The sequence below is a fragment of the Chionomys nivalis genome, chromosome 19, assembly GCF_950005125.1.
Source record: "Chionomys nivalis chromosome 19, mChiNiv1.1, whole genome shotgun sequence".
Lineage (NCBI taxonomy): Eukaryota > Metazoa > Chordata > Mammalia > Rodentia > Cricetidae > Chionomys > Chionomys nivalis.
The window spans coordinates 16,956,011-16,977,811 of NC_080104.1; the positions used below are offsets into that span (position 1 = coordinate 16,956,011).

The window sequence follows — 21,801 nt, forward strand, 5'->3', positions numbered from 1 at the left end:
GGAAATGAAACGCTTGCTTCTGTCTTCCTGAACTTTCAAACTCGTGATTTATCTCCTTTTCCTCTTCCTAGAGCCCGGTCATGTAAACAGATATCGATTTCCCTCAGGCCCCAACAAATGGCATAGCAAAATAGGACTTCACTTTTCACCGGGAAAATATTCAAGAACTTATCGGTAAGATCCTACAGAGAGCTGGTTGAGCAAGGGTTGGAGAGCGAAGGTTCTAATGAGGAAGAACCCTTACTCTGAGGACATAAAGCTTCGTGACGTCGCCCCCACGTGGCGGCAGGAGGCAGTTACCATCGCCCGCAGTGGGAAGGGCGAGGGCCGGTTCCCTCTGGACCCCATGAAGCTCTGTGCCATGAAGCCCTGGTAAATATTAGGGCACAATGGGAGATCTGACGTGACCATGGTAGGAAAAATGAGTGAATCTAGTGCAGAGAATAATGTGTGGAGTGAGGCACTATCAGCGGATTCAACAACAACTATTAGCTCCCTTCTTAACAAGAATCCTCTAGAGATTTCCCCTGACCTAAAAAGAGAAATCGTCCTGTCTATATGCTTTTTACTGAGTCACAGAGGGAACATAAAGCTATGACTTTTCTGCAGTCAAATTAAAAAGGTCAGTTTTTTATTTTGTAAATTTGCATTTATATGACTATAGCGTTGAGATCTGGATCATTCATTCTTCTGAACTTGTCATTGACTTCCAAAATAGAAGATGCGAAGCTATATTGACCAAACACCGATGTGTGTAGTTCAAACTGTTGGAGTTATAGACAACATCTTTAGAAAATGTGAAGACTGAGTACTAGATCAAAGGTGACATCTGTACACAGTGCAGTTTTCTGGGGTGGGAGCCAGCCCGTGGTGACTGAACTTGTTAGGAAGCAAACTTTTAGCCAGATCGTGGTGGTCCATGCCTTTAATCCCAGCGTTTAGGAGGCAGAGGCAGGGGATCTCTGTGAGTTCGAGGCCAGCCTGGTCTACAGAGCGAGTTCCAGGACAGGATCCAAAGCTATGCAGAGAAACCTTGTCTCAAAAAACAAATAAAACACTTTTTTAAAAATTTATTTATATGACATTGTGGGGACAATGTCTATAAGGCTGTTTTTATATATTTGTTTCAAACACTGTTTTCATCTTCTAGGACAATGAAAGCACACATCTCACTCCTGATATTTTAGAAGAACCATGTCATTCTGATTCTAGAGCACCAAAAGAAAGGACAAGGTATTGTTCCCATTACATGTAGGAAGGGTAAAATGATGAACAAAGTTTCAACTACGTATGAATGTAGGTATCAAGAATAAAATAGAAAGTGAGGAGGTATATAAGACATCTTTTTGTTGAACAGATTTTCAGCAATGATGTTCTTCCTCAGACTGAATGAAGATGACTGCAGTTTGAATTGGCAACAATATAGGAGTGGATTGTGTGGCCTCCTGGTCTACTAGATTTTAGAACTATGGATTACATGCTGTAGACATACTGAGTGACTTACCTATATAAAATCTTCAGGTTTATGTATATGCCTTTCAATGAGGATACAGTGAATTCATTTTCCCTACGTTAAGGAGGACCAGGCCTCTAGCACTTCCATCTCTTGTAGACTTAGACGTACTGCCATCCGGGGGACCAGCCTCCAGAAGCACGGGGCCTCGACAGGCATATCCAGAATTGGTGAGGCTAAACTTTTCTCTCTGACGGGGGTTAGGAAAAAAAGGCATATACAAACTCTGCTAACAGTTTCCTTCTTTATTCTTTCTCTTCTTTATTCTCTCTTTCTTTATTTTCTCTCTCTCCTCTCACGTTGTTTTACAGTTTTTATACCCCAACAAAATCTTCCAGGCAGTACAAGAGTCAAAACGGTTGCATTCAATTTCTCAAGTGAATGATTATAGGTAAAAACACGTTTTTCATCTCCATCACATGATTCAACATTTCATATGCTACAGGTAAAAAAAACAAATTATGCCAAGAAATTTGCTATAGATTAACCACGCAACAAACAAAGTGCTTTTGTCAGGTCTTTTACTGGAAGGCGACATTTTGCAGTTCAAAAGAAAGGGCCGATTTGTAGCTGGAGGCTGTTCTTTTGTTCCCAGCCACCCAGACCCAAATAATCACACAGAGACTATATTAATCACAACACTGTTTGACGTATTAGCTCAGGCTTCTTACTAGCTAATGCTTACACCTTAAATTAACACATTTCTATTAATCTGTGTATTACCATGAGGCTGTGTAGATAGATAAGTAGCTCTCTCCTCACTGAGAATAGAAAGTTGAGAGATGAGACACAGTGAAAAAACCCTGAACCATCTCTCTTAATAAAGAGATGGAAGGTGAGTGTCAGCAACCTAACTAACTATGAAGGAATCATCGAGTTTTTCACATTCCCTTTTGGATGAAGAAAGGACAACAGACATTTGCAGGAAGATGCTAGGAATTCCCAAGTCACTGCACACGTAAGTCAAGGGCAGCCATCAAGGTCTACAGTCCATGTCCCTTTTAGAGATGACAGCGTTTCACTGTTATTCTATTTATGCCATATAGTGACTCCTGTTAAACTGTGTGTGAATTTGGGATTACAGGCACTTGGCATATAACCCAGGTGGCTCGATTTCCCCTCCTGTGCCCTCGCACTACTGACCTCAGTGAAGATATTTGTTTGCTTTTCTAGCTTCCAGCCATGGCTTGGTTCCAGGTGATGCTGTTTCTCTTTGCTTTGCTACTGCAATCATTACCCACAGAAGGAAAGGTAAGTTTAAGTTGGGAACATCCTCTCAGAGCACGCGTCAACTTTGGAAAAGGGCGAGCCACTTTGAGAGCAGAAGGATGCAGGGTGTCTGAGAGGTGGCAAAGTACCCATGGGTGTCATGGAGCACATCACAAGAAGGCAGAAATAGGGGACTAAGTCTTCTGTTCCATCTCTCATCGCTGTGGTGACCTGCAGTCACATGTGCCCTTTGGATACTTGAAAAGCCAAAGTATATTCCAAGGAGAAGGTTCACAGGTGTGAACAACACAGCACAAGTCCAACCACAACAGACTTCACTAGTATTCTATGGTCAATAAACAGATAATATATTTCATATAATTGGTTAAATAATAGTAAAGTTCATAGCACTGTTGTTAAGAATTACCAGACTTGCCGGCTGAACACAGTAGAAGTGCATTCTCTACAACTGTTGGGGCTAGAAGTCTGGAATTGAGGTCTCTCTGGTGGACTTAGGAAGGAACTGATTCTTTCCTTTCTCTCATAGTGACTTTTGCCAGTTGTTGTTGCCCTTTGACAGATGGCTATGCCACTCCAACCTCTTCCTTCATGTTCATATAATCTCCTCTATATTTCTCAAGAAATCCCTGGGCCCAAGATTCAGGTTCTACTTGGGTCCTTTAGGAAAATAATGTGTCAAGATCCTGAATTGATTACTTCTGTAAAGATATTTTCTTCCCAGATAAGACCATATTTATAGAAATCTTGAATGTGTTATGTGTTATCTTGAGGGGGCAATTACTCAATTTATCACAAATAAATATATTCCTGAAATTCACCTTTACACTTTAATAGGTCATCTCCAATTAAAATCACATGTCACTTATAAATCATATTTTAAAGAGACAGCATGTTATGTGGGTTTAAAGAGCTAATTAATTATGGGTCTTCTGCTCCAAGTATTTTCTATGTTCTTTGTTTTTTCCCATTTCTATGTGATTGCTCAGAAATTTAAGAATATGTAATCTTAAATTTGCATTCTCTTTTCCTGTATCAGTATATTTATCTCTTTTTTATTGTTTACAAATAACTGGACATGTTTCTAAAATCTTTTTGTGTTTATCAATGATCTTGGCATTAGCCCATAAAATATTGTCACTGTGTGGAATCTTGAATTCAAACCCCCTATTTCTCATATGATTTGATGCTTTAATGATCCCAGAACAAGGCCAGTCATCCTTGTCAGTGTGTGTAAGGCTCATAGATGGAGTTCTCCTCCTGACCTGGAAGCCTGCAAATGTGAGATACTATCATCATCGTTTTCTCTTTTCATACTCTTCTATGACTTTTTAGAACTCAACACTAGCTAGAAATAAGGTCTTGATAGTTGTTCAGCTCCTATTTCCCATTCATAACTGTAACCAGTCTGAGAGTCAAATTCTTTTTCCCAAATACTTTATATTTATTGGACATTTTTATATGACAGACACCGCACTAGGTCCCTACAATATTTTTTCCTTTTTTCACTTAAAAAAAAAAAAAAACTCTATTGAGCTGTATATTTTTCTCCACCTGCCTTCTTTTCTCTCCCCTCCCCTTCATCTTTCTCCCATGGTCCTCATGCTCCAAATTTACTCAGGAGATCTTGTCTTTTTCTACTTTCCATTTAGATTAGATCCATGTATGTCTCTCTTAGGATCCTCATTGTTGTCTAGGTTCTCCACGATTATAAATTGTAGGCTGGATTTTCTTTGCTTTATGTCTAAGAACCACTTGTGAGTGAGTACATGTTATTTGTCTTTCTAGGTTACCTCTCTCAATATAATATTTTCTAGATCCATTCGTTTGCCTGCAAATTTCAAGATGTCATTATAATAGCCAAATTCTGAGACTGGAAAAAGTTTGCTTCATATTCCCCAAGGCTTTTTTTATAACAGTTTTCCATTTTTTTTTTCCTTAAATGATTTTCCCTCGGACCCTCACCATCTTATTACTTTCTGGATCAACTCCTAGCCTTCATTCCTAAAAGCCATTATCCAGTGAGATGCCATTGGGTTTTGGCACCACTAATTCCTTACTGAAAATCTCTCTCAGCATGACTTTCTATGTTTCTCACCGGTCCGATGAAAACTGTACATCTTTTCAAATCCCAACCAAGAATCATCTTTTGTGAACTGTTTGTTATCCTTAATAAATTGATCTCTCTTCATATAGACTTCACCTACCAGATTTGAAGAAGTCATATTTTTTATGCCTTTTGAACTCTTAAGGATAGATTCTGATTTTTGGTAATTTTAGACTTGATACATATCTTACTTTCTGACCTCTCCAATAAAACTCTATTGATACTCATATAAAATATAATCATAGTTATACATAGAATTTTCAAGACAAAACATAATGGAATAACAATCAGAAAGTATTTCTTACCCCAAGAAACCAATTTTTAATGCATTTTAAACACTTCTTTAATTAATGAACTATACATTTTTTCTTCTCCCCTCCATTTTTCTCCCCTCCCCTTCAACCCTCTCCCATGCTCCCAATTTACTCAAGAGATCATGTCTTTTTCCACTTCCCATGTAGATTAGATCTGTGTATCTCTCTCTTGTGAATTGTATGCTGGTTTTCTTTGAATTATGACTAAAAGCCACTTATAAGTGAGTACATATGATACTTGTTTTTCTGAGTCTGGGTTACCTCACTCAATATGTGATGTTTTCTAGAACCATCCATTTGCTTGCAAAGTTCAAGATGTAATTTTTTTCTGTGTAGTGCCCCATTGTGTAAATGTACCACATTTTCCTTCCTTATTCATTCTTCAGTCAAGGGGAATTTAGGTTGTTTCCAGGTTCTGGCTATGACAAACAATGCTGCTATGAACATAGTTGAGCACATGTCTTTGTGGTATGATTGAGCATCCTTTGGATATATACCCAAAAGTGGTTTATTGGGTCTTGAGTTTGGTTTTTTTCCTAATTTTCTGAGAAATCATCATACTGATATCCAAAGTGGCTGTACAAATTTTCACTCCCACCAGCATTACAGAAGTGTTCTCTTTGCTCCTCATCCTCTCCAGCATAAACTGTCATCAGTGTTTTTGATCTTGGCCATTCTTACAGGTGTAAGATGAAATCTCAGAGTTGTTTTGATTTGTATTTCTTTGAAGGCTAAGGATGTTGAGCATTTCCTTAAGTGTCTTTCAGCCATTTTAGATTCCTCTGTTGAGAGTTCTCTGTTTATGTCTGTACCCCATTTTTTATTGGATTATTTGTTCTTTGGTGACCATTTTCTTGAATTTTTTATGTATTTTGAAGATCAGTCCTCTGTCTGATGTGGAGTTGGTGAAGATTTTTTCCCATTCTGTAGGCTGCCATTTTGTCTTGTTGATTGTGCTCTTTGCTTTACAGAAGCTTTTCTGTTCCATTTATCAATCGTTTCTCCCAGAGTCTGTGCTACTGGGTTATATTTAGGAAGTGGTCTCCTGTGCCAATGCATTCAAGTGTACTTCTTACTTTCTCTTTTATAAGGTTCAGTGTGGCTGGCTTTTTGTTGAGGTCCTTGATCCATTTGGACTTGAGTTTTGTGCATGGTGATAGATATGGAACTATTTTCAATCTTCTACATGTTGATATCCAGTTATGCCAGCACCAATTGTTAAATATGCTTTCTTTTTTCCATTTTATATTATTTTGCTTCTTTGTCAAAAATCAGATGTTTGTAGGTGTGTGAATTAATATCTGGGCCTTTGATCTGGTTCTATTGGTCCTGCTGTCTAGAAACCAATATTTTTAAGTTTTGAAGTTAATTTAAGTCACATTTTGAGAATAGCGGAAACATGGGAATGTTTGGTAATTCTGGGATTGGTCATTGCTGATGCTTGACTTTTGCACCCACTATCCAGTATGAATCTATGTTTGTGCTGCATCTGTTAGTTCAAGGCATTATCTAATAGTCTCTGTCTTTAGGAACACAAAGCAGAGGTCAAAATGGACAGAGGGTAGAAAATAGCCAATACTGTGTAATCAGAAGCATGAGGATAGAAACTTGAGAGTCTTGAGGGAGTTCAGTATTACAAAGAACATTCAAGTAACTTATTCCAAAGTGTCAGAAAACCTACTATGAGCAGCGTGTCTATTAGAAATACTTCAGAATCTTGTTCACACCCTTGGAACACTGCACCCTTGTATAAATTTAAGCTTAGAACCTGTCTAACAACCAAAAACCCCATTCTGCTCTGAGATTTAGCTGCCATGTGCATATGATCATGAAGATAAGCTCAAAATATGAACACTGGACCAATCACATTTCACTAGTAAACTGATAAAAGCAAGAAACATTGCATTGAATAGATGAACTGGCTGCCCTCTAATTGTGTGGGAAACATTTGAAAATATTTAAGATGTATTGAACAGTATTGGAAAATGTGCTGCCTAATGGTTTTGCCCATGTGCTGTACGGGAGATAGGAATTAATACTGAATCTGCAAGCCAAATGCAGATGCCACAGAGAGCAATGTTCTCTGTAGTTTATGGATCATGGGGTTCCCTCACCATACTTCATTGTGGTTTGAACAAATGCAAAAGGATAAGTCTAAGGCCTTCTGTTATGAGTGTTTGATGACAAAATCTCACTTTTAATCTAAATTTGATATGTATTATGTTTCCCCCTCTACCGACTCCTCTTGGACCCTCTCCATCTCCATATTCACCCAACTTCATGTTCTTTCTCTCTCTAACAAAACAAAACAAAAACACAACCAAAATCCAAAATGCAAAAGCAAAACAAATAAAAAATGCCAAAACAAGTAAAATCATAATGGCATCTGTTTGTGACTGGCAAACTATTCTTGGGCATATTCTTGCCCTGGAGCACAGTTGTACTCACTGTGGAAGTTTGAGTACAATCGGACCCTATAATCTTGTAGGATATGGCACTGTTAGGAGTCATAACTTTGTTGAAGTAGGTGTGACCTTGTTGGAGGAAGTGTGTCACTGGGGTGCTGAGCTTTGAAGTTTCCTAAGTTCAGGATATTGTTCAGATCGTCGGTCAACTTCCTATTGTCTGCAAGCTAAGGTATAGCCAACAGAATGCCTGTCTGCCAGAGACCCACACTGGAGCACCGGACTGAGCTCCCAAGGTTATAATGAGGAGCAGAAGGAGAGAGAACATGAACAAGGAAGTCAGGACCATGAGGGGTGCACCCAACCACTGAGACAGGGGGGCCGATCTATTGGGAGCTCACCAAGGCCAGCTGGACTGCTACTGAAAAAAACATGGGATAAAACCGGACTCTCTGAATGTGGTGGACAATGAGAGCTGACGAGAGGCCAAGGAGAATGGCACAGGAACTTTCATCTGGCGATGGATCGAGAGAGAGACAGAGACCCAATTTGGATCAACCGTCTGAGCTCTTAAGGTCCAAATGAGGAGCAGAAGGAGGGAGAACATGAGCAAGGAAATCAGGACCACGAGGCGTGCACCCACCCACTGTGACAGTGGAACTGATCTATTGGGAGCTCTCCAAGGCCAGCTGGACTGGGACTGAATAAGCATGGGTTGAAACTGGACTCTCTGAACAAGGCGGACAATGAAGGCTGATGAGAAGCCAAGGACAATGGCACTAGGTTTCGATCCTAATACATGAACTGGCTTTGTGGGAGCGTAGCCTGTTTGGATGCTCACCTTCCTGGACCTAGATAGAAGTGGGAGGACCTTGGTCTTCCTGTAGAGCAGGGAATTTGGACTGCTCTTCAGTATCGAGAGGGAGGGGGAGTGGACTAGGGGGAGGAGAAGTGGAGTGGGGATAGGGGGACGGGAGCGGGGGGAGGGGGCAATATGTGGGAGGAGGGGGAGGGAAATGGGAAACGGGGAGCAGTTGGAAATTTTAAGTAAAAAAGAATAAAAAAAAAAAAGAATGCCTGTCTGCACATCATCATATTCCCCACCATGATGAAAATGGAGTTAACCTTTGAAACTATAAGCCAGCCACCACAATTAGATGTTTTCTCCATAAGAGTTGCCAAGGTCATGGTGTTTCTTCATAGCAATAGCAAAAACCTTAGCTAAGATGCTGATACTCCATTGGAGAAGATTGATTTGTTTTTTCTTTGCCAGCAGATAGCTACTCAATTAGGGATGGGACTCCATGTCAAGTTTCAGTTCTCAAGCCTGGGATTTTTGTTTGTTGAACCTCTACAGATCTTTTGTGTATTGCCACAGTCTCTGTGAGTTCATATGTGTATTGGTCTTGTGTTTGGAAGACACTTTTTCCTTGGAGTCAATCATCACTTTTGTCTTTAGCATCATTACGTTCCCTCTTCTGCATAGATCTCTGAACCTTGGTGGTGGTGATTGTGTGTGTGTGTGTGTGGTAGGGGAGGTTTTGTTTCAGTCATCTCACTTAGGACTGCGTGTTCCAAAGTCTGTCACTCTCTGCACATTGTCCTATTGCAGGTCTACTGAAAGTTCTCATCTACTGAAGAGGCTTCTCTGATGAGGCCTGAATGATGCACTGATCTATGGCATAGCGATATGTCATTATTTTATTGTTATGTTCCTGTACCAGAATAATAGTAGGTTTGCCCTTAGATCACATGGCCCATATAGTCTCAGGTTCTTTGCCACTTTAGCATTGTCAGAACTGGTTCCAGCTCATGGAATAGGCCCTAAATTCAATCAAAAAGTGGCTTGTTCCTTTCATAATATTGATATCCTATTATACCAGTCTAATATGCAGGCACTGTTGTAAGTCTCATGGTTTGTATCTGGCCAATATGATCAATATTTATTGATCAACCGTTATTCTCTGGTCATGTTCAGAGTACCTCCCTGTACCATCTCTTATAGGACTGCATTAACACACACATACACACCCACACCAATGAAAGCTGAAATAAAATATGAAACTATCATTTGTGACCTCAGAGGAGTTTTTGTCTAGGAATGAATTACTCATCATTTTCAAGTCTTCTGTCTACTTATTCCTAATAAAATTGTTGACGCAGATGTATTGGCATTGCTAAACAACTAATACTTTTCTATTTGGGTGATGTTATGTGATAATAGTTTTAAGTGATTATTTTTTTGTTGTTGTTGTTGTCGAAGTAATTTCACTGTCTGTCATCTACAAAAATGTTAAAAGTTATTTTCCTTCAGGATCCTGCTTTTGCTGCACTGTTAACCGGCCAGGTGCAAGTTCAAAGAGAGATTGTGAATAAGCACAATGAATTGAGGAGAGCAGTTAACCCCACAGCCAGCAACATGCTAAAAATGGTAAGAGACTGTGGTGGAAATGAGGTGAGCCAGCTGTGGGGGCAGGAGCAGCTGGAGATGGCTTAACATTATGGTTTAAAATATTCCTTACTTCTGTAAGGACCAGGCTTCAGCAACTCAGGAACTGGGGGGCGGGAACAACAGAGTCAGCACACTCAATTTGACTTTTCTGTCTGAGGGGGTAAAACTTATCTGTGGCCAGCGAAAAAGGGAATAACACACACACATGCACAAACACACACACACACACACACCTTTAGGATTTCTCTATTATCTCCCTCTCATCTTATTTCTTTTATTACCTCTATCCAGAAATATCCCTTCTGTGTATTTATTTTTTCCCTTACAGCTTAAAAAACCCAATAGATTCATTTAAACAATATAAAAATTACAGTGTAGTTACATTCTATTTATTTATTTATTTTTAAAAAGGAAAACAAACTATCTTTTTTCATTTTATATACCAATCCCAGCTCTCATTACCTCCCCACTTCCCATTCCCTCCACCTTCCTTCCACCCCACCCCCTATCCATTCCTCAGAGAGGGCACATTGCTTTGGGGAAGGTCCAAGACCCACACTTCTATATCTAGACTGAGAAAGTTTATCCATCCAAAGAGAACGGGTTCCCAAAAAGTAGTACAAGCAGTAGGGATAAATCCTGGCGCCACTGACAGTGGCTCTGCAGTCTGCCCATTTAGGTGATCCAGTTTGGTCCTATGCTCGTTTCTTCCCTGTCTAGCTGGAGTTGGTGAGCTCCCATTAGCTCAGGTAAACTGTTTCAGTGGGTGTCCCCTTGATGGTCTTGACCTCTCTACTCATATTCTCACTCCTCCCACTCTTCAACTGGACTTTGGGAACTCAGTCAAGTGCTCCACTGAGGTTCTCTGCCTGTTTCCATCAGTTGCTGGATGAAGGTTCTATGGTGACATTTAAGATATTCACGAATCTGACTACAGGGCAAAGGCAGTTCAGTCACCCTTTTCTCTATTGCTTATGGTCTTAGCTGGGGTTATACTTGTGAATTCCTGGAAATTTCTCTAGTGTCAGGTTTCTTACTAGCCCCATAATAGCTCCCTTAATCAAAAAATCTTTTTTCTTGCTCTCATCTCTGTCCTTGTTCCTTCTTGACTATCCTTTTCCTTCAAGTTCCTCTTCCCCCCCTTCCCCTTCAGCCCTCCCTTCTACCCCCACCCCCATGCTCCCAATTTTGTCAGGTGATCTTGTCTATTTCGACTTTCCAGGTGGATTTATATATGTTTCTCTTAGGAGTCTCCTTGTTACTTAGCTATTCCAGAGTCATGACTATATATAGGCTGGTTATCCTTTGCTTTACAGCTAGTATCTACTTATGAGTGAGTACATACTATGTTCATCTTTCTGGGTCTGGGTTACCTCACTCAGGATTTTTTTTTTCTAGTCCCATGCATTTGCGTGCAAATTTCAAGATGTCATTGTTTTTTACTGCTGAGTAGTACTCCATTGTGTAAATGTACCACATTTTCTTTATCCATTCTTCAGTTGAGGGGCATCTAGGTTGTTTCTAGGTTATGGCTATTACAAATAATGTTGCTATAAACATAGTTGAACAAATGTCCTTGTAGTATGATTGAACATCCTTTGGGTATATGCTCAAGAATGGTATTGCTGGGTCCTGAGGTAGACTGATCCCCAGTTTTCTGAGTGGTGTAGGAGGTCTTTCTGTATTTGTGTTGCTTTCATTAGTTAAATAAAGAAACTGCCTTGGCCTTTTGATAGGGCAGTACTTAGATATGTGGGAAGACATAACTGAATGATGGGAGGAGGAAGGCAGACAGAGAGAGCTGCCATGAAGTCGCCAGGTCAGAGACGCTGAATCTTTCCTGGTAAGCCATGACTCGTGGTGATACACAGATTAACAGAAATGGGTTAGATCAGGATGTGAGAGTTGGTCAAGAAGAGCCTAGATATAATGGGCCAGGTAGTAATCACATTAATACAATTTCTTTGTGGTTATTTCGGCGGTTAAGCTAGCCAGGCAGCCGAAAGCGGCCCGCTACTTCCACAACATCTGAGAAACTGCCATACTGATTTCTAGAGTAGTTGTACAAGTTCATTCCCAACAACAGTGGAGGAGTGTTCCCTTACTCCACATCCTCTCCAGCATAAGCTATCTTTGGTATTTTGATCTTAGTCATTCTGACTGGTATAAGACTGTATCTCAGAGTCAATTTGATTTGCATTTCCCTGATGGCTAAGGGTGTTGAAGAAAGAAAGCATCTTCAACAAACACTGCTGGCACAACTGGATGCCAACATATAGAAGAATGCAGATAGAGCCATATCTATACCCGTGCACAAAATTCAAGTTCAAATGGATTAAAGACCTCAATATAAATCTGACCACACTGTACCTGATAGAAGAGAAAGTGGGAAGTAGCCATCAATGCATGGACACAGGAGACCACTTCCTAAATATAACCCCAGTAGCACACACACTGAGAGCAACAATAAATAAACAGGACCTCCTGAAACTGAGAAGCTTCTGTAAAGCAAAGGACACAACCAATAAGATAAAAAGGTAGCCCACTGAATGGGAAAAGATCTTCACTAACCCCACATCAGACAGAGGACTGATCTCCAAAATAGATAAAGATAAATAGACAAGAAATTAGACATCAAAATTTCCAAATAATCTAAATAAAAAATGGTGTAAAGAACTAAACAGAGAATTCTCAAAGGAAGAATTTCAAATGGCTGAAAGATACATTTTTTAAAGTTAATTGTCACAATGAATAAAAGTTTAAAAAAAAAGGAAAAACATGTTTCCCATTTCCCTTACATGGTCAAACATTTTACATACTATATGTGAAAAACAAATTATCCTCAAGAACCCACATACATTCATGTCTGAGCAACTTATTACAGATTAACAGAGGGTAAGCAAGCAAGGTATTTTTTTCAGGCAGTTGTCCTACTGGAAGGTTGCATTTTGAGGTTACAAAGAAAAGATCAATAATTTTAATGTTTATCTCAGAAGGTAAATACTAAATATAAAAATATTAAACATAAAAAATCTCAAAAGAATAACAAATATAAACTTTTATATATGAAGAGGAATCAGTCAGTATTACCTTAAATTGTCAGGGTGCACACCCACACATCAACAGTTTATTTTTTTTTATATCAGGAAGTTGAGACAGAAATGGGTACAGAAAATTGATCATCCCCTTGATCAGATCACCAACCCATCCTAGCAAGAAAGGCATGTGAGCTAATAAAAATGTGGCTGTATTTGTTCTTGTTCCTTGACCTCAAAGAATCCCTCAATCAACTGCCTTCCTAAACTTTAAACTGTTCCATAAGATTTTTCTATCCTAAAGCCATTAACGAAGACATCTTAACTTAACCTTAGTCGTTATGCAAAGCTTTGTTTCAGCTATGATGCACACCGAAACCTATGAACACATCTCCCAACATTGAGACTAAGAGAACTTAAGCTAGCCTCATCTGGGAAACAGTTGTTTTTTTTTTTTGTTTTTTGTTTTTTTTTTTGTTTTTTTAATTATTAACCTAAGCTACACTCTATGCGACTCCTCAAGAGAAACTCCTAAGTTCTAGCTGGTGACACTTCATTGTTCTTAATTTCTATCCTTTGCAGAGCCTGCTTTGTCAAGGGTGGTGGTAACACCATATCCTGTCTGTACCTATATTAGTTTTCCCAATAAACTAACCCCTATCACAATCCCTTACTGTGTTTGTTAAAACTCGTAATCATCAAAATTCTATCTAAACTAACATTATTATTGTATAAAATCATTGTTTCAGTTAAACAGCACAGCTTAGGTGGAAATCATCCTTATAATAATCCACAGGTAAAAATGCCCAGCAGAACAGGATATTTTTGTGAAATAATCATACAACACTAAAAGCAGTGGAATTCTCCCCACACCTGTTGACACCATGCCTGATACCAGAGAAAAATGTCAGCAGCAAATATGCCAAGACAGAAATAGCAAGAGACTATTCTGGATCTGAAATCCTTGGGGCCTTGCCTATTTGAGATTCACCCATCACTGCGCTGTGTCTGATCTCCTGAAGCTCAATTGCCACCGGCTTCACCTCTGACATTGCTGCCTAGAGTTCCTGTTTTGATTTTGCTATTTTACTAATTTATTTATTTATTCATTTTTATGTGAGAAAGAGTCCATTGTTCTCATTTTTAACATGGCTGAAAGACATTTCAGGTTTTTTATCTAGTAAGTTAGGCAGAATTAGAAACCAACCCTTTGAGAATCCTGTGTGAAACATTTTGTTCATTGTCTTTCCTTGGCACACATCAAGGCATTTTCTGTCTTTCAGGGTCTTACTTCTTGAGAGGATATGTTTTTTTCTGTGTTTCTGTGTGTGAGTGTGGCCATGCACAGGCATTAGATCCCCACTATAAGTTGGTTTATGGACAGCGATGGGAACCAAACACAGGACTTCTACAAATGAGCAGTAGGTTTTCTCAGTCACAGAGCCATCTCTCCATTCTCAATACTACACTCTTCTTAATATACAGTACTTTCCAGCACACAATACTCATATTCCTTTATCTCATCCAAGCCCATCTCTTCCACATGAAATGAATAGGCATCAAAGTACTTTGGAATAACTCAGAACACCTTATAATATTAAAATATCATTAAAACGCTTTACATGTATCAGTATTTAGCATCATTCACAAACATCATAGATATGGCTTTCTTGTTGAGTATTTTGCCCTTTTACACAACCTTGATGGACTTATCTTCATGTGGAAACAAAATTAAAACATGCAAAAGAGACATTTTAATAACAGTGATAATTAGAAAAATCTTCCAATGAAATTTTAAAGTTTTGCTAACCAATCAAATTATATGCTTTCGTTATGATTGTATCACTAAATGTAGTTTTCTTTTTCTTTTGATATTTAGGAATGGAGCACAGAAACAACTGGAAATGCTCAGAAGTGGGCTAATAAGTGTACTTTAGAGCACAGTAATCCAGAAGCCCGAAAAACCAGTATGTACTTTTATATATATGACTGCTTCATAAGTGAATAAATTCAACAATATCAGGTATTTCTAGGATATTACATTAATAATTTGCACATAAATGGTATTAGTGCTATCTTTCCAAGTCATTTATGATTTAAATATAATTATCATGTGGTTCATGTTTGTTTATATTATGCAAATGTTTCATGTGATTATCATTTGTTCTCTCTGAGCTCAGAAGCACAGCAGAGCATGTGGCATCCTTTTTTGCAAAAATTCTCAAACTAGAAAACAACATTAGGGAGAAAAAGGCCAGAGAACACACTGAAGTCATATCACACTAGATGTTTTTCTTGAAGCTTTATCAAATCTAATCACCTGCCCCCACATTTTGAATAATGCACAGCTGCTCAGTATTCTGATATCTATTTTTATGATATACATCTGATTGTGTTCAGTTCGTTTTGCTGCAAAATACTTAATGTTTTGAAATCATAATCAAAAGTCATGGAGACTGAATATTTTAAGAAAACATGCAGGTGTTGACCCCTTCTCTTTCCTAGGCCTGCATCACAATGCTGAGAGCACACAACACATACACATGTAAAGAATTTAGTGCTGAGTTAGCTGCAGTTTTGACAGTGCAAATGGAGAAGAATGGAACATTCTCCATTTAACAGAATGGAGCATTCACAGCAGCTTCAAATATTTGTATACTTAGGACAGCTTAACTGTCTGAGATGACTGTCTTCTCATATGATTAATATATTATTAATCTATTAATTAGTTAATTAATCTAAGAAGCAGGCACCATGCTCCCACCTCAACCAACAATTACCCAGCATAGGCACTATGGCTGAAGTACAGCATTTTGCATTTGTATAGTCAATTTATTTTGCCGTTGAATGTTTTAATGTTTTCCTCATAAATATTTTCCTTCCCAGGTACCAGATGTGGTGAAAATCTCTATATGTCAAGTGACCCTACTTCTTGGTCAACCTTAATTCAAAGCTGGTATGACGAAAATGAATATTTTACTTACGGTGTAGGAGCACAACCCAATGCAGCTGTTGGACATTATACTCAGGTGAGCAGATAGATGGAGATGCCATAGTAATAAACACTGCAATGCAATGACTAAAGCTTTGCCAGCTGATGACCCATTCCTATGTTCAATTGAGGAGACAGGCTGAGTGTGTATTATATAGTTCTGTCATTTGATTGATTCCTTAAGATATATTAATTTATGCCCAGGGTCTGAAGAATCAATGATAGGAAAGTATGCAATACAACCTTTCATTACAAATGGATAAAATAGTCATCCCATATAACATGCTTAGTTTTAAAAGGTATTAAAAATAAAATTTTATTACTGTGATACTCAAAATAAAAATTTTATATGGTAAATGTTAATGACTATTATAGCCACATATTTATATTCTATATAGGTCAATATTTACCTTTGAATATTCTACCACTTTTCTATTAAACATCCAAGCATTTGTCTTGTAGGTTGTTTGGTATTCATCTTACAAAATTGGATGTGGAGTTGCTTACTGTCCCAACCAAAGTACCCTAAAATATTTCTACGTTTGCCAATACTGTCCTGCGTAAGTATGCACTCCAGAATTGTGTGTAATTTTACCTGCAAATTAATATTTGAAAGTTCTTATATAAAGCAAACCAGAATCAGAAATGTAACCCCACCAAGTGAAGAGCAAATGTCAGGGTTTTATTTTGAAGATCTAGGTAAGGTTAATTTGTCAGAGAAGAGTGCAGTTCCATAGTTCTGAATGTAAAGATCTAAGATCTCCATCTTTTTTTTTTAAAAGATTTATTTATTATGTATACTATACAGTGTGCTGCCTCCATGTATGACTGCATGCCAGAAGAGGGCACCAGATCTCATTGTAGATGGTTGTGAGCCACCATGTGGTTGCTGGGAATTGAACTCAGGACCTCTGGAAGAGCAGTCAGCGTCCTTAACCTCTGAGCCATTTCTCCAGCCCAAAGATCTCCATCTTCACTGATGAAATGATGTTCTTTCTTTCAACTATCCTTCCTTAGGTTCTTCATTCACGGAACCTTGAGTTGTGAATTTTTCTCAGGTTTCACGTTATCTATTTTGCTAATTTCACACTGCAGGACTTTACATTTTTAATGCTAGGGTAAATGAATTAAACAGTTGTGCTGCAAAAGGGATAACCTTGATTTCACCTTTTTTTTCTATTTAAATATTTCAATTACTTGTTACCTACCAAAGATAAAAACCCTTACATCGTTCACACAAACTTTGCTATTCCATGTGTGTAGTCACAACATACTTTCCGTTTTAATTCTACTTACTCTTTTGAAGGGGTGGGGATCACGCTTCTTGTCAGATTTGTTGAGTGATGGTTACTCAGGTGAAAGAAGACTCGATTAGGAGAGCTTTGAACTAGAATTTGTTTCTCTGCCAATACATCTTTCAGCGTTTACTAGAGAAAGTTCACAGACCATGGAGATTTGTAACTAAATTTATTCCTTGATCATAAAAGCATCCCACGAGCAGATGCAAGAAACAAGATATGGAATGGATAGTGGGAGGAAGCTGGGAGATGAACCCATAGCGCTTGTCTAGAACCCTCATGGTTTGTTTCTCTAAGTGTGTGCTCAATACACCAAGACTCAATGGTGTCACCTTGGACTGTTGTGTCACTTGTACAATTAGGATTTAGATTCCTATGTATTCTCAAGCTCATGGTCCACATGGTAATGATCATCATGAGTCAAAAATTCATCCCTGTAAGATAGTATACCTTGAATGCTGGCACAGATCTAAGCTTTGCAAACTGACATTCTCTTCATAGTAACTGTAAAATTCTCATACAGCGCGGCTTAAGTACATGCTACTAGCCATACACAAACAGTATGAACTCACTCTCAGCCAGAAAACAAATGCTGAAACTTTATTTTCGATTTTAGAGTAACCGTGGACTAGCTCAGCTTTCCAATATTAGTCGTTATCTATTACCACTGCCATTTATGAGATATTCTGTCTCTAGAGTGATGGGATTCCTAAACCCACACCTGGGAGTGTCTGTCCTTAGTAATGATTTCATCTGTCTGGCAATTGGAGGGGACAATTCTAGCTCCCAGTTACCTCCATTTCATTATTTAGTTTGATGAATTATTGTGGTTAGAGAGACGGTGTGTCATTGTTGGTCTTGGTTGTCACCCTGACACAGCTGGGAAGGAGCTTCAAATTAGGGAATTTCCTGTATTAAATTGGTCCGGGTCCCTGTCTGTGAGGCCGTTTTCTGATGGCTAATGTAGGAGGGTCTGGCCCATTGCTGGCCATGCCACCTTTAGGTAGGTAGACCTGGCCTGAAGGAAAGGTAGCTGAACATGAGCCTGGGTGCAGCCTGTAAGCAGCATTTAAATCTGCACCGTGTCTTCTTCAGTCCCTGCCTCCAGGTTCCTGCCATGACTTCCCTCAATGACAGACTGTAAGCTATGAGTTAAATAAAACCCTTCCTGCCCCCGCAAAGTCTCTTTTAGTCATTGTTTTATCTCAGCAACAGACAGCAACTTAGAGCAAAGGTGCTCATGTGTGACGTGTGTTCTTAATTGTTATTGTTGTCTGAGTTATGCTGTGGAAATCAGTATTTTCAGTTTTGTTTATAAAATAATGTAGACAAAATTGAAAATCGTGCACAACCATGGACATATCTTCACTGATACTTTGGTCTATGAAAGAGCAACTAAGAGAAAAATAATTGGATGTTTTAAATTTCAGGGGTAACAATGCGTTGACAAAGGCCACTCCTTACAAGCAAGGGGAACCGTGTGCTAGCTGTCCCAATCACTGTGAGAGTGGACTATGCAGTAAGTGTCATGGAAGCCACTGGTGGGTCATCAAACAGTCCGTATGTTATTTATCTGGAAACGGTAAAATCAGCTAAGTGATGTGTTCTTAGAGGAAGAAAACAATTTACCCAGGAGAAGCACTAGAATAAGTATTTTATACACTTTACTAACTTATATTTTATTTGTAATGAGAAGAATTTTACCTGAGCTACATAATGGACCTTTTACCCTCAGTGAGAGTGATGTTCAGAGACTATTTACCTTGCAAGTCATTCACGTATTGTTCTTTAAACTTAATATCAATAGACCCAAAGTGATATTAAAAAAGAAAAAAACAAAGCATGGTGCTGGAGAAATAGCTCCGCAATTAAGAGTATTTGCTGTTCTTGCAGAGGACCTGGGTTCCATTGCCATAACTGATCGTAATGGTTCATAACTGCCCATGACTCCAGTTTCAAGATATCTGAAGTCCACTTCCAGGTACCCGAATGCAGGTGCTGGACATATAGACTTGCAGGCACACTTATTCTCATAACTTAAAAAATTCAAATTCTGTATACCTGCATGAATTGAGATCCTGTTTTTCCTCTTACATCCCCTAGTACTAGTCTTTGAGTTCACTATGTTGATTTTTTTTCATTTCTCTAGTATAATCAGAAACATACTATTTACTTTTAAAATGATCGTTTTTTCCTGTAATTAGGTGGTAGGTATTTTTGAAAATATTTAATTACAATATCCAATGTGCATATACTATTGGCTTATAGATAAAACATGACTACAGATGAATAAATAACATAAATGCCATGTATCTTATTTTTCATTAATAGAAACAGGCATAACTATTGGGCCCCAGCACTTCAGATGTTTTTTATTTAAATTAATGTGAATGACAGAATTGAATCACTCATTGAGATTTTTACCTTTCAAATATGTTCACTTTTATTTAGCATCATTCCTGACTCAATTTTATAGCTATAATTTTAAAATATTAACATCAAAGCTGCTACAGACTAATAAGAAAATGTGTTGAATCACTATATCTCTGCAGAATTCTACTTGCTAAACAGTTAGGAATATACCCTACTTTCAGTGAGTATAAAACAGAAAATTTTAAATAAAAGGAAGTGACAGTCATGTTTCCTAAAACCTTCTGGCACCAGGATACAGAAATTGCAAATGGGAGCAAGTTCAGAAGCAGCAGGGAAACAGTTTAAATGCTGCAATGAGCATTGTTGCATTGTGTGCCAAATAAACAAGGCTCGAGTGCTGTCTCCATGCTTGCCAGGAGCAGATGGACTATACCTGCTTGGTTTCTGCTCCAGAATTAGAAGCAAAGTTATTAGAATGCTATGTCCTTGAGATTGTAGGAGGGCTTCAAAGAGACCATACCCAATAATTGTACTTTTAAAAAGCAGCATAAGAGAAAGACACCATGTGACAGAGTTTACATAGAGGGTTCTTTTTTTAAAATTGATTTTATGGAGCTATACATTTTTCTCTGCTAGGGAGATTTTTATTAGGGGAAAGGGAATGTAAAAAAGTGGGAAGGGAAGGGGGAAGACTGACTTCTGAGGACCGGAGCAGCAGAAGAGAAGAGGAGAGACGAAGGGAGGGAAGAGGAGGGGGAGAGGAGAGAGAGAAGGGGGAACACAGACAGGCAGAGGAGCAGAGAGGGGGGCAGATAGAGACAGAGAGAAAGAGAAAGGTAGGAGGTGAGCGGGACCTTTTCAGAAGGGAATGTAGTGAATGTGTTCAGGAGGTGCTCTTAGGCTCTGTGTGGCTACAGCTGTCAGAACCCCAACGGCAGGCCAGTACAGATTTCTGAATACTAACACCCATAAATAATCAACTTTGAGGGTCTGAGGAAAACATGGCACACTGTCCTTGTTTCAGCCCATTCACAAAGGGCATTTACTCCTGAAAGTGTAAAGTTAGGTTTCCAGAATGGGAGATAAGAGGAGTCTCTGTAACATCTGTCTGAGAAGATTAGCCACGAATGTGATCTTGGGTACTTGAAATGACCGAGTTAGGCTAAGAAACTAATTGAGTTTATGATGCACTAAAATAGCTACATTTATCTAGCGGGTTCTGTATCCGACTCAGCAGTTATAGATATGCTTATATCTCTTTTTCTTGTTGACTGCCGGGGGATATAAGTAAGTAAACTCATTTTAGAAATATGCCATTGAATGAAAAGTAAGAAAAAGTGATGGGTGAGCCAGTGAACTCAACCAATGGGTCTTCCCTGGGTCACTTGAGACCACCACAAGGGCAATGATGCAAGTGTGTTTCTCATTTCTACCTCTCCATGGATGTTTTAATGGGTGGGCTTTTCTGCTTTTCAGATAATGGCAATAAGTTAACCAAAATTGTTTTCATTACAGCCAATAGCTGTGAGTTTGAAGATTCCCTTAGTAACTGTGAGACCTTGAAGAAATCAGCAGGCTGTGAACATAAACTGCTGATGGAAAAGTGCAAGGCTACCTGCCTATGTGAAAACAAAATCCATTAACATGTCCAGGGCGCAGCAAGACGGACTTCATGAAAAGGGGATGCAGTTTTCAGCTGAGGCATGCCTGGGAAACCTAGAGGAGATTAGTGGCAAGTTGGATGCCAAATGACAAAGCTTTCCCCTCCCTGGATTTACACAGATATCTCTTTCACACGGCTATTTTAAAAAGGTGTCATTAAGGATGACACCTTTGGATTATGACCAACTTTGGTGCTTTAAACACAGTGGATTGAGTTGGATGCAGAATTTTGAAAGTTGTATGAACACAGGTCATCATTCATCACTAGAACTTTAAAAAAAAAAAAGAACTATGTGTGTCCTAAAGCAACTTGCAGCAAGATAGTGGATAAAGTCACCACTAATCTACTCTACAGTGTCTCCCAGGATAAAGCCTGACATCTGAGTTTGTCCTATGTCCTTTTAATTAAACACAGGTAATCAT

The 21,801-nt window shown here is 38.8% G+C and overlaps 1 protein-coding gene across 1 annotated transcript; it reads left to right on the forward strand.

Annotated features, from left to right (window-relative positions):
- The first annotated feature begins 2,695 nt into the window (after nt 1–2,695).
- Nucleotides 2,696–21,359, forward strand: LOC130861904 (cysteine-rich secretory protein 2-like). Its single transcript, XM_057751215.1, has 7 exons — nt 2,696–2,764; nt 9,881–9,997; nt 14,933–15,020; nt 15,940–16,082; nt 16,508–16,605; nt 18,774–18,862; nt 21,232–21,359. The coding sequence occupies exons 1-7, from the start codon at nt 2,696–2,698 to the stop codon at nt 21,357–21,359; spliced, it is 732 nt and encodes a 243-aa protein (XP_057607198.1).
- Nucleotides 21,360–21,801: the final 442 nt, after the last annotated feature.

Bases quoted from the DNA above. Each gene is read 5' to 3' on its own strand.
- LOC130861904 (XM_057751215.1), top strand. From the start codon at position 2,696: ATGGCTTGGTTCCAGGTGATGCTGTTTCTCTTTGCTTTGCTACTGCAA. The intron at 9,998-14,932 runs GTAAGAGACTGT...TTTGATATTTAG, and splicing joins CCAGCAACATGCTAAAAATG to GAATGGAGCACAGAAACAAC. The intron at 16,606-18,773 runs GTAAGTATGCAC...TTTAAATTTCAG, and splicing joins GTTTGCCAATACTGTCCTGC to GGGTAACAATGCGTTGACAA.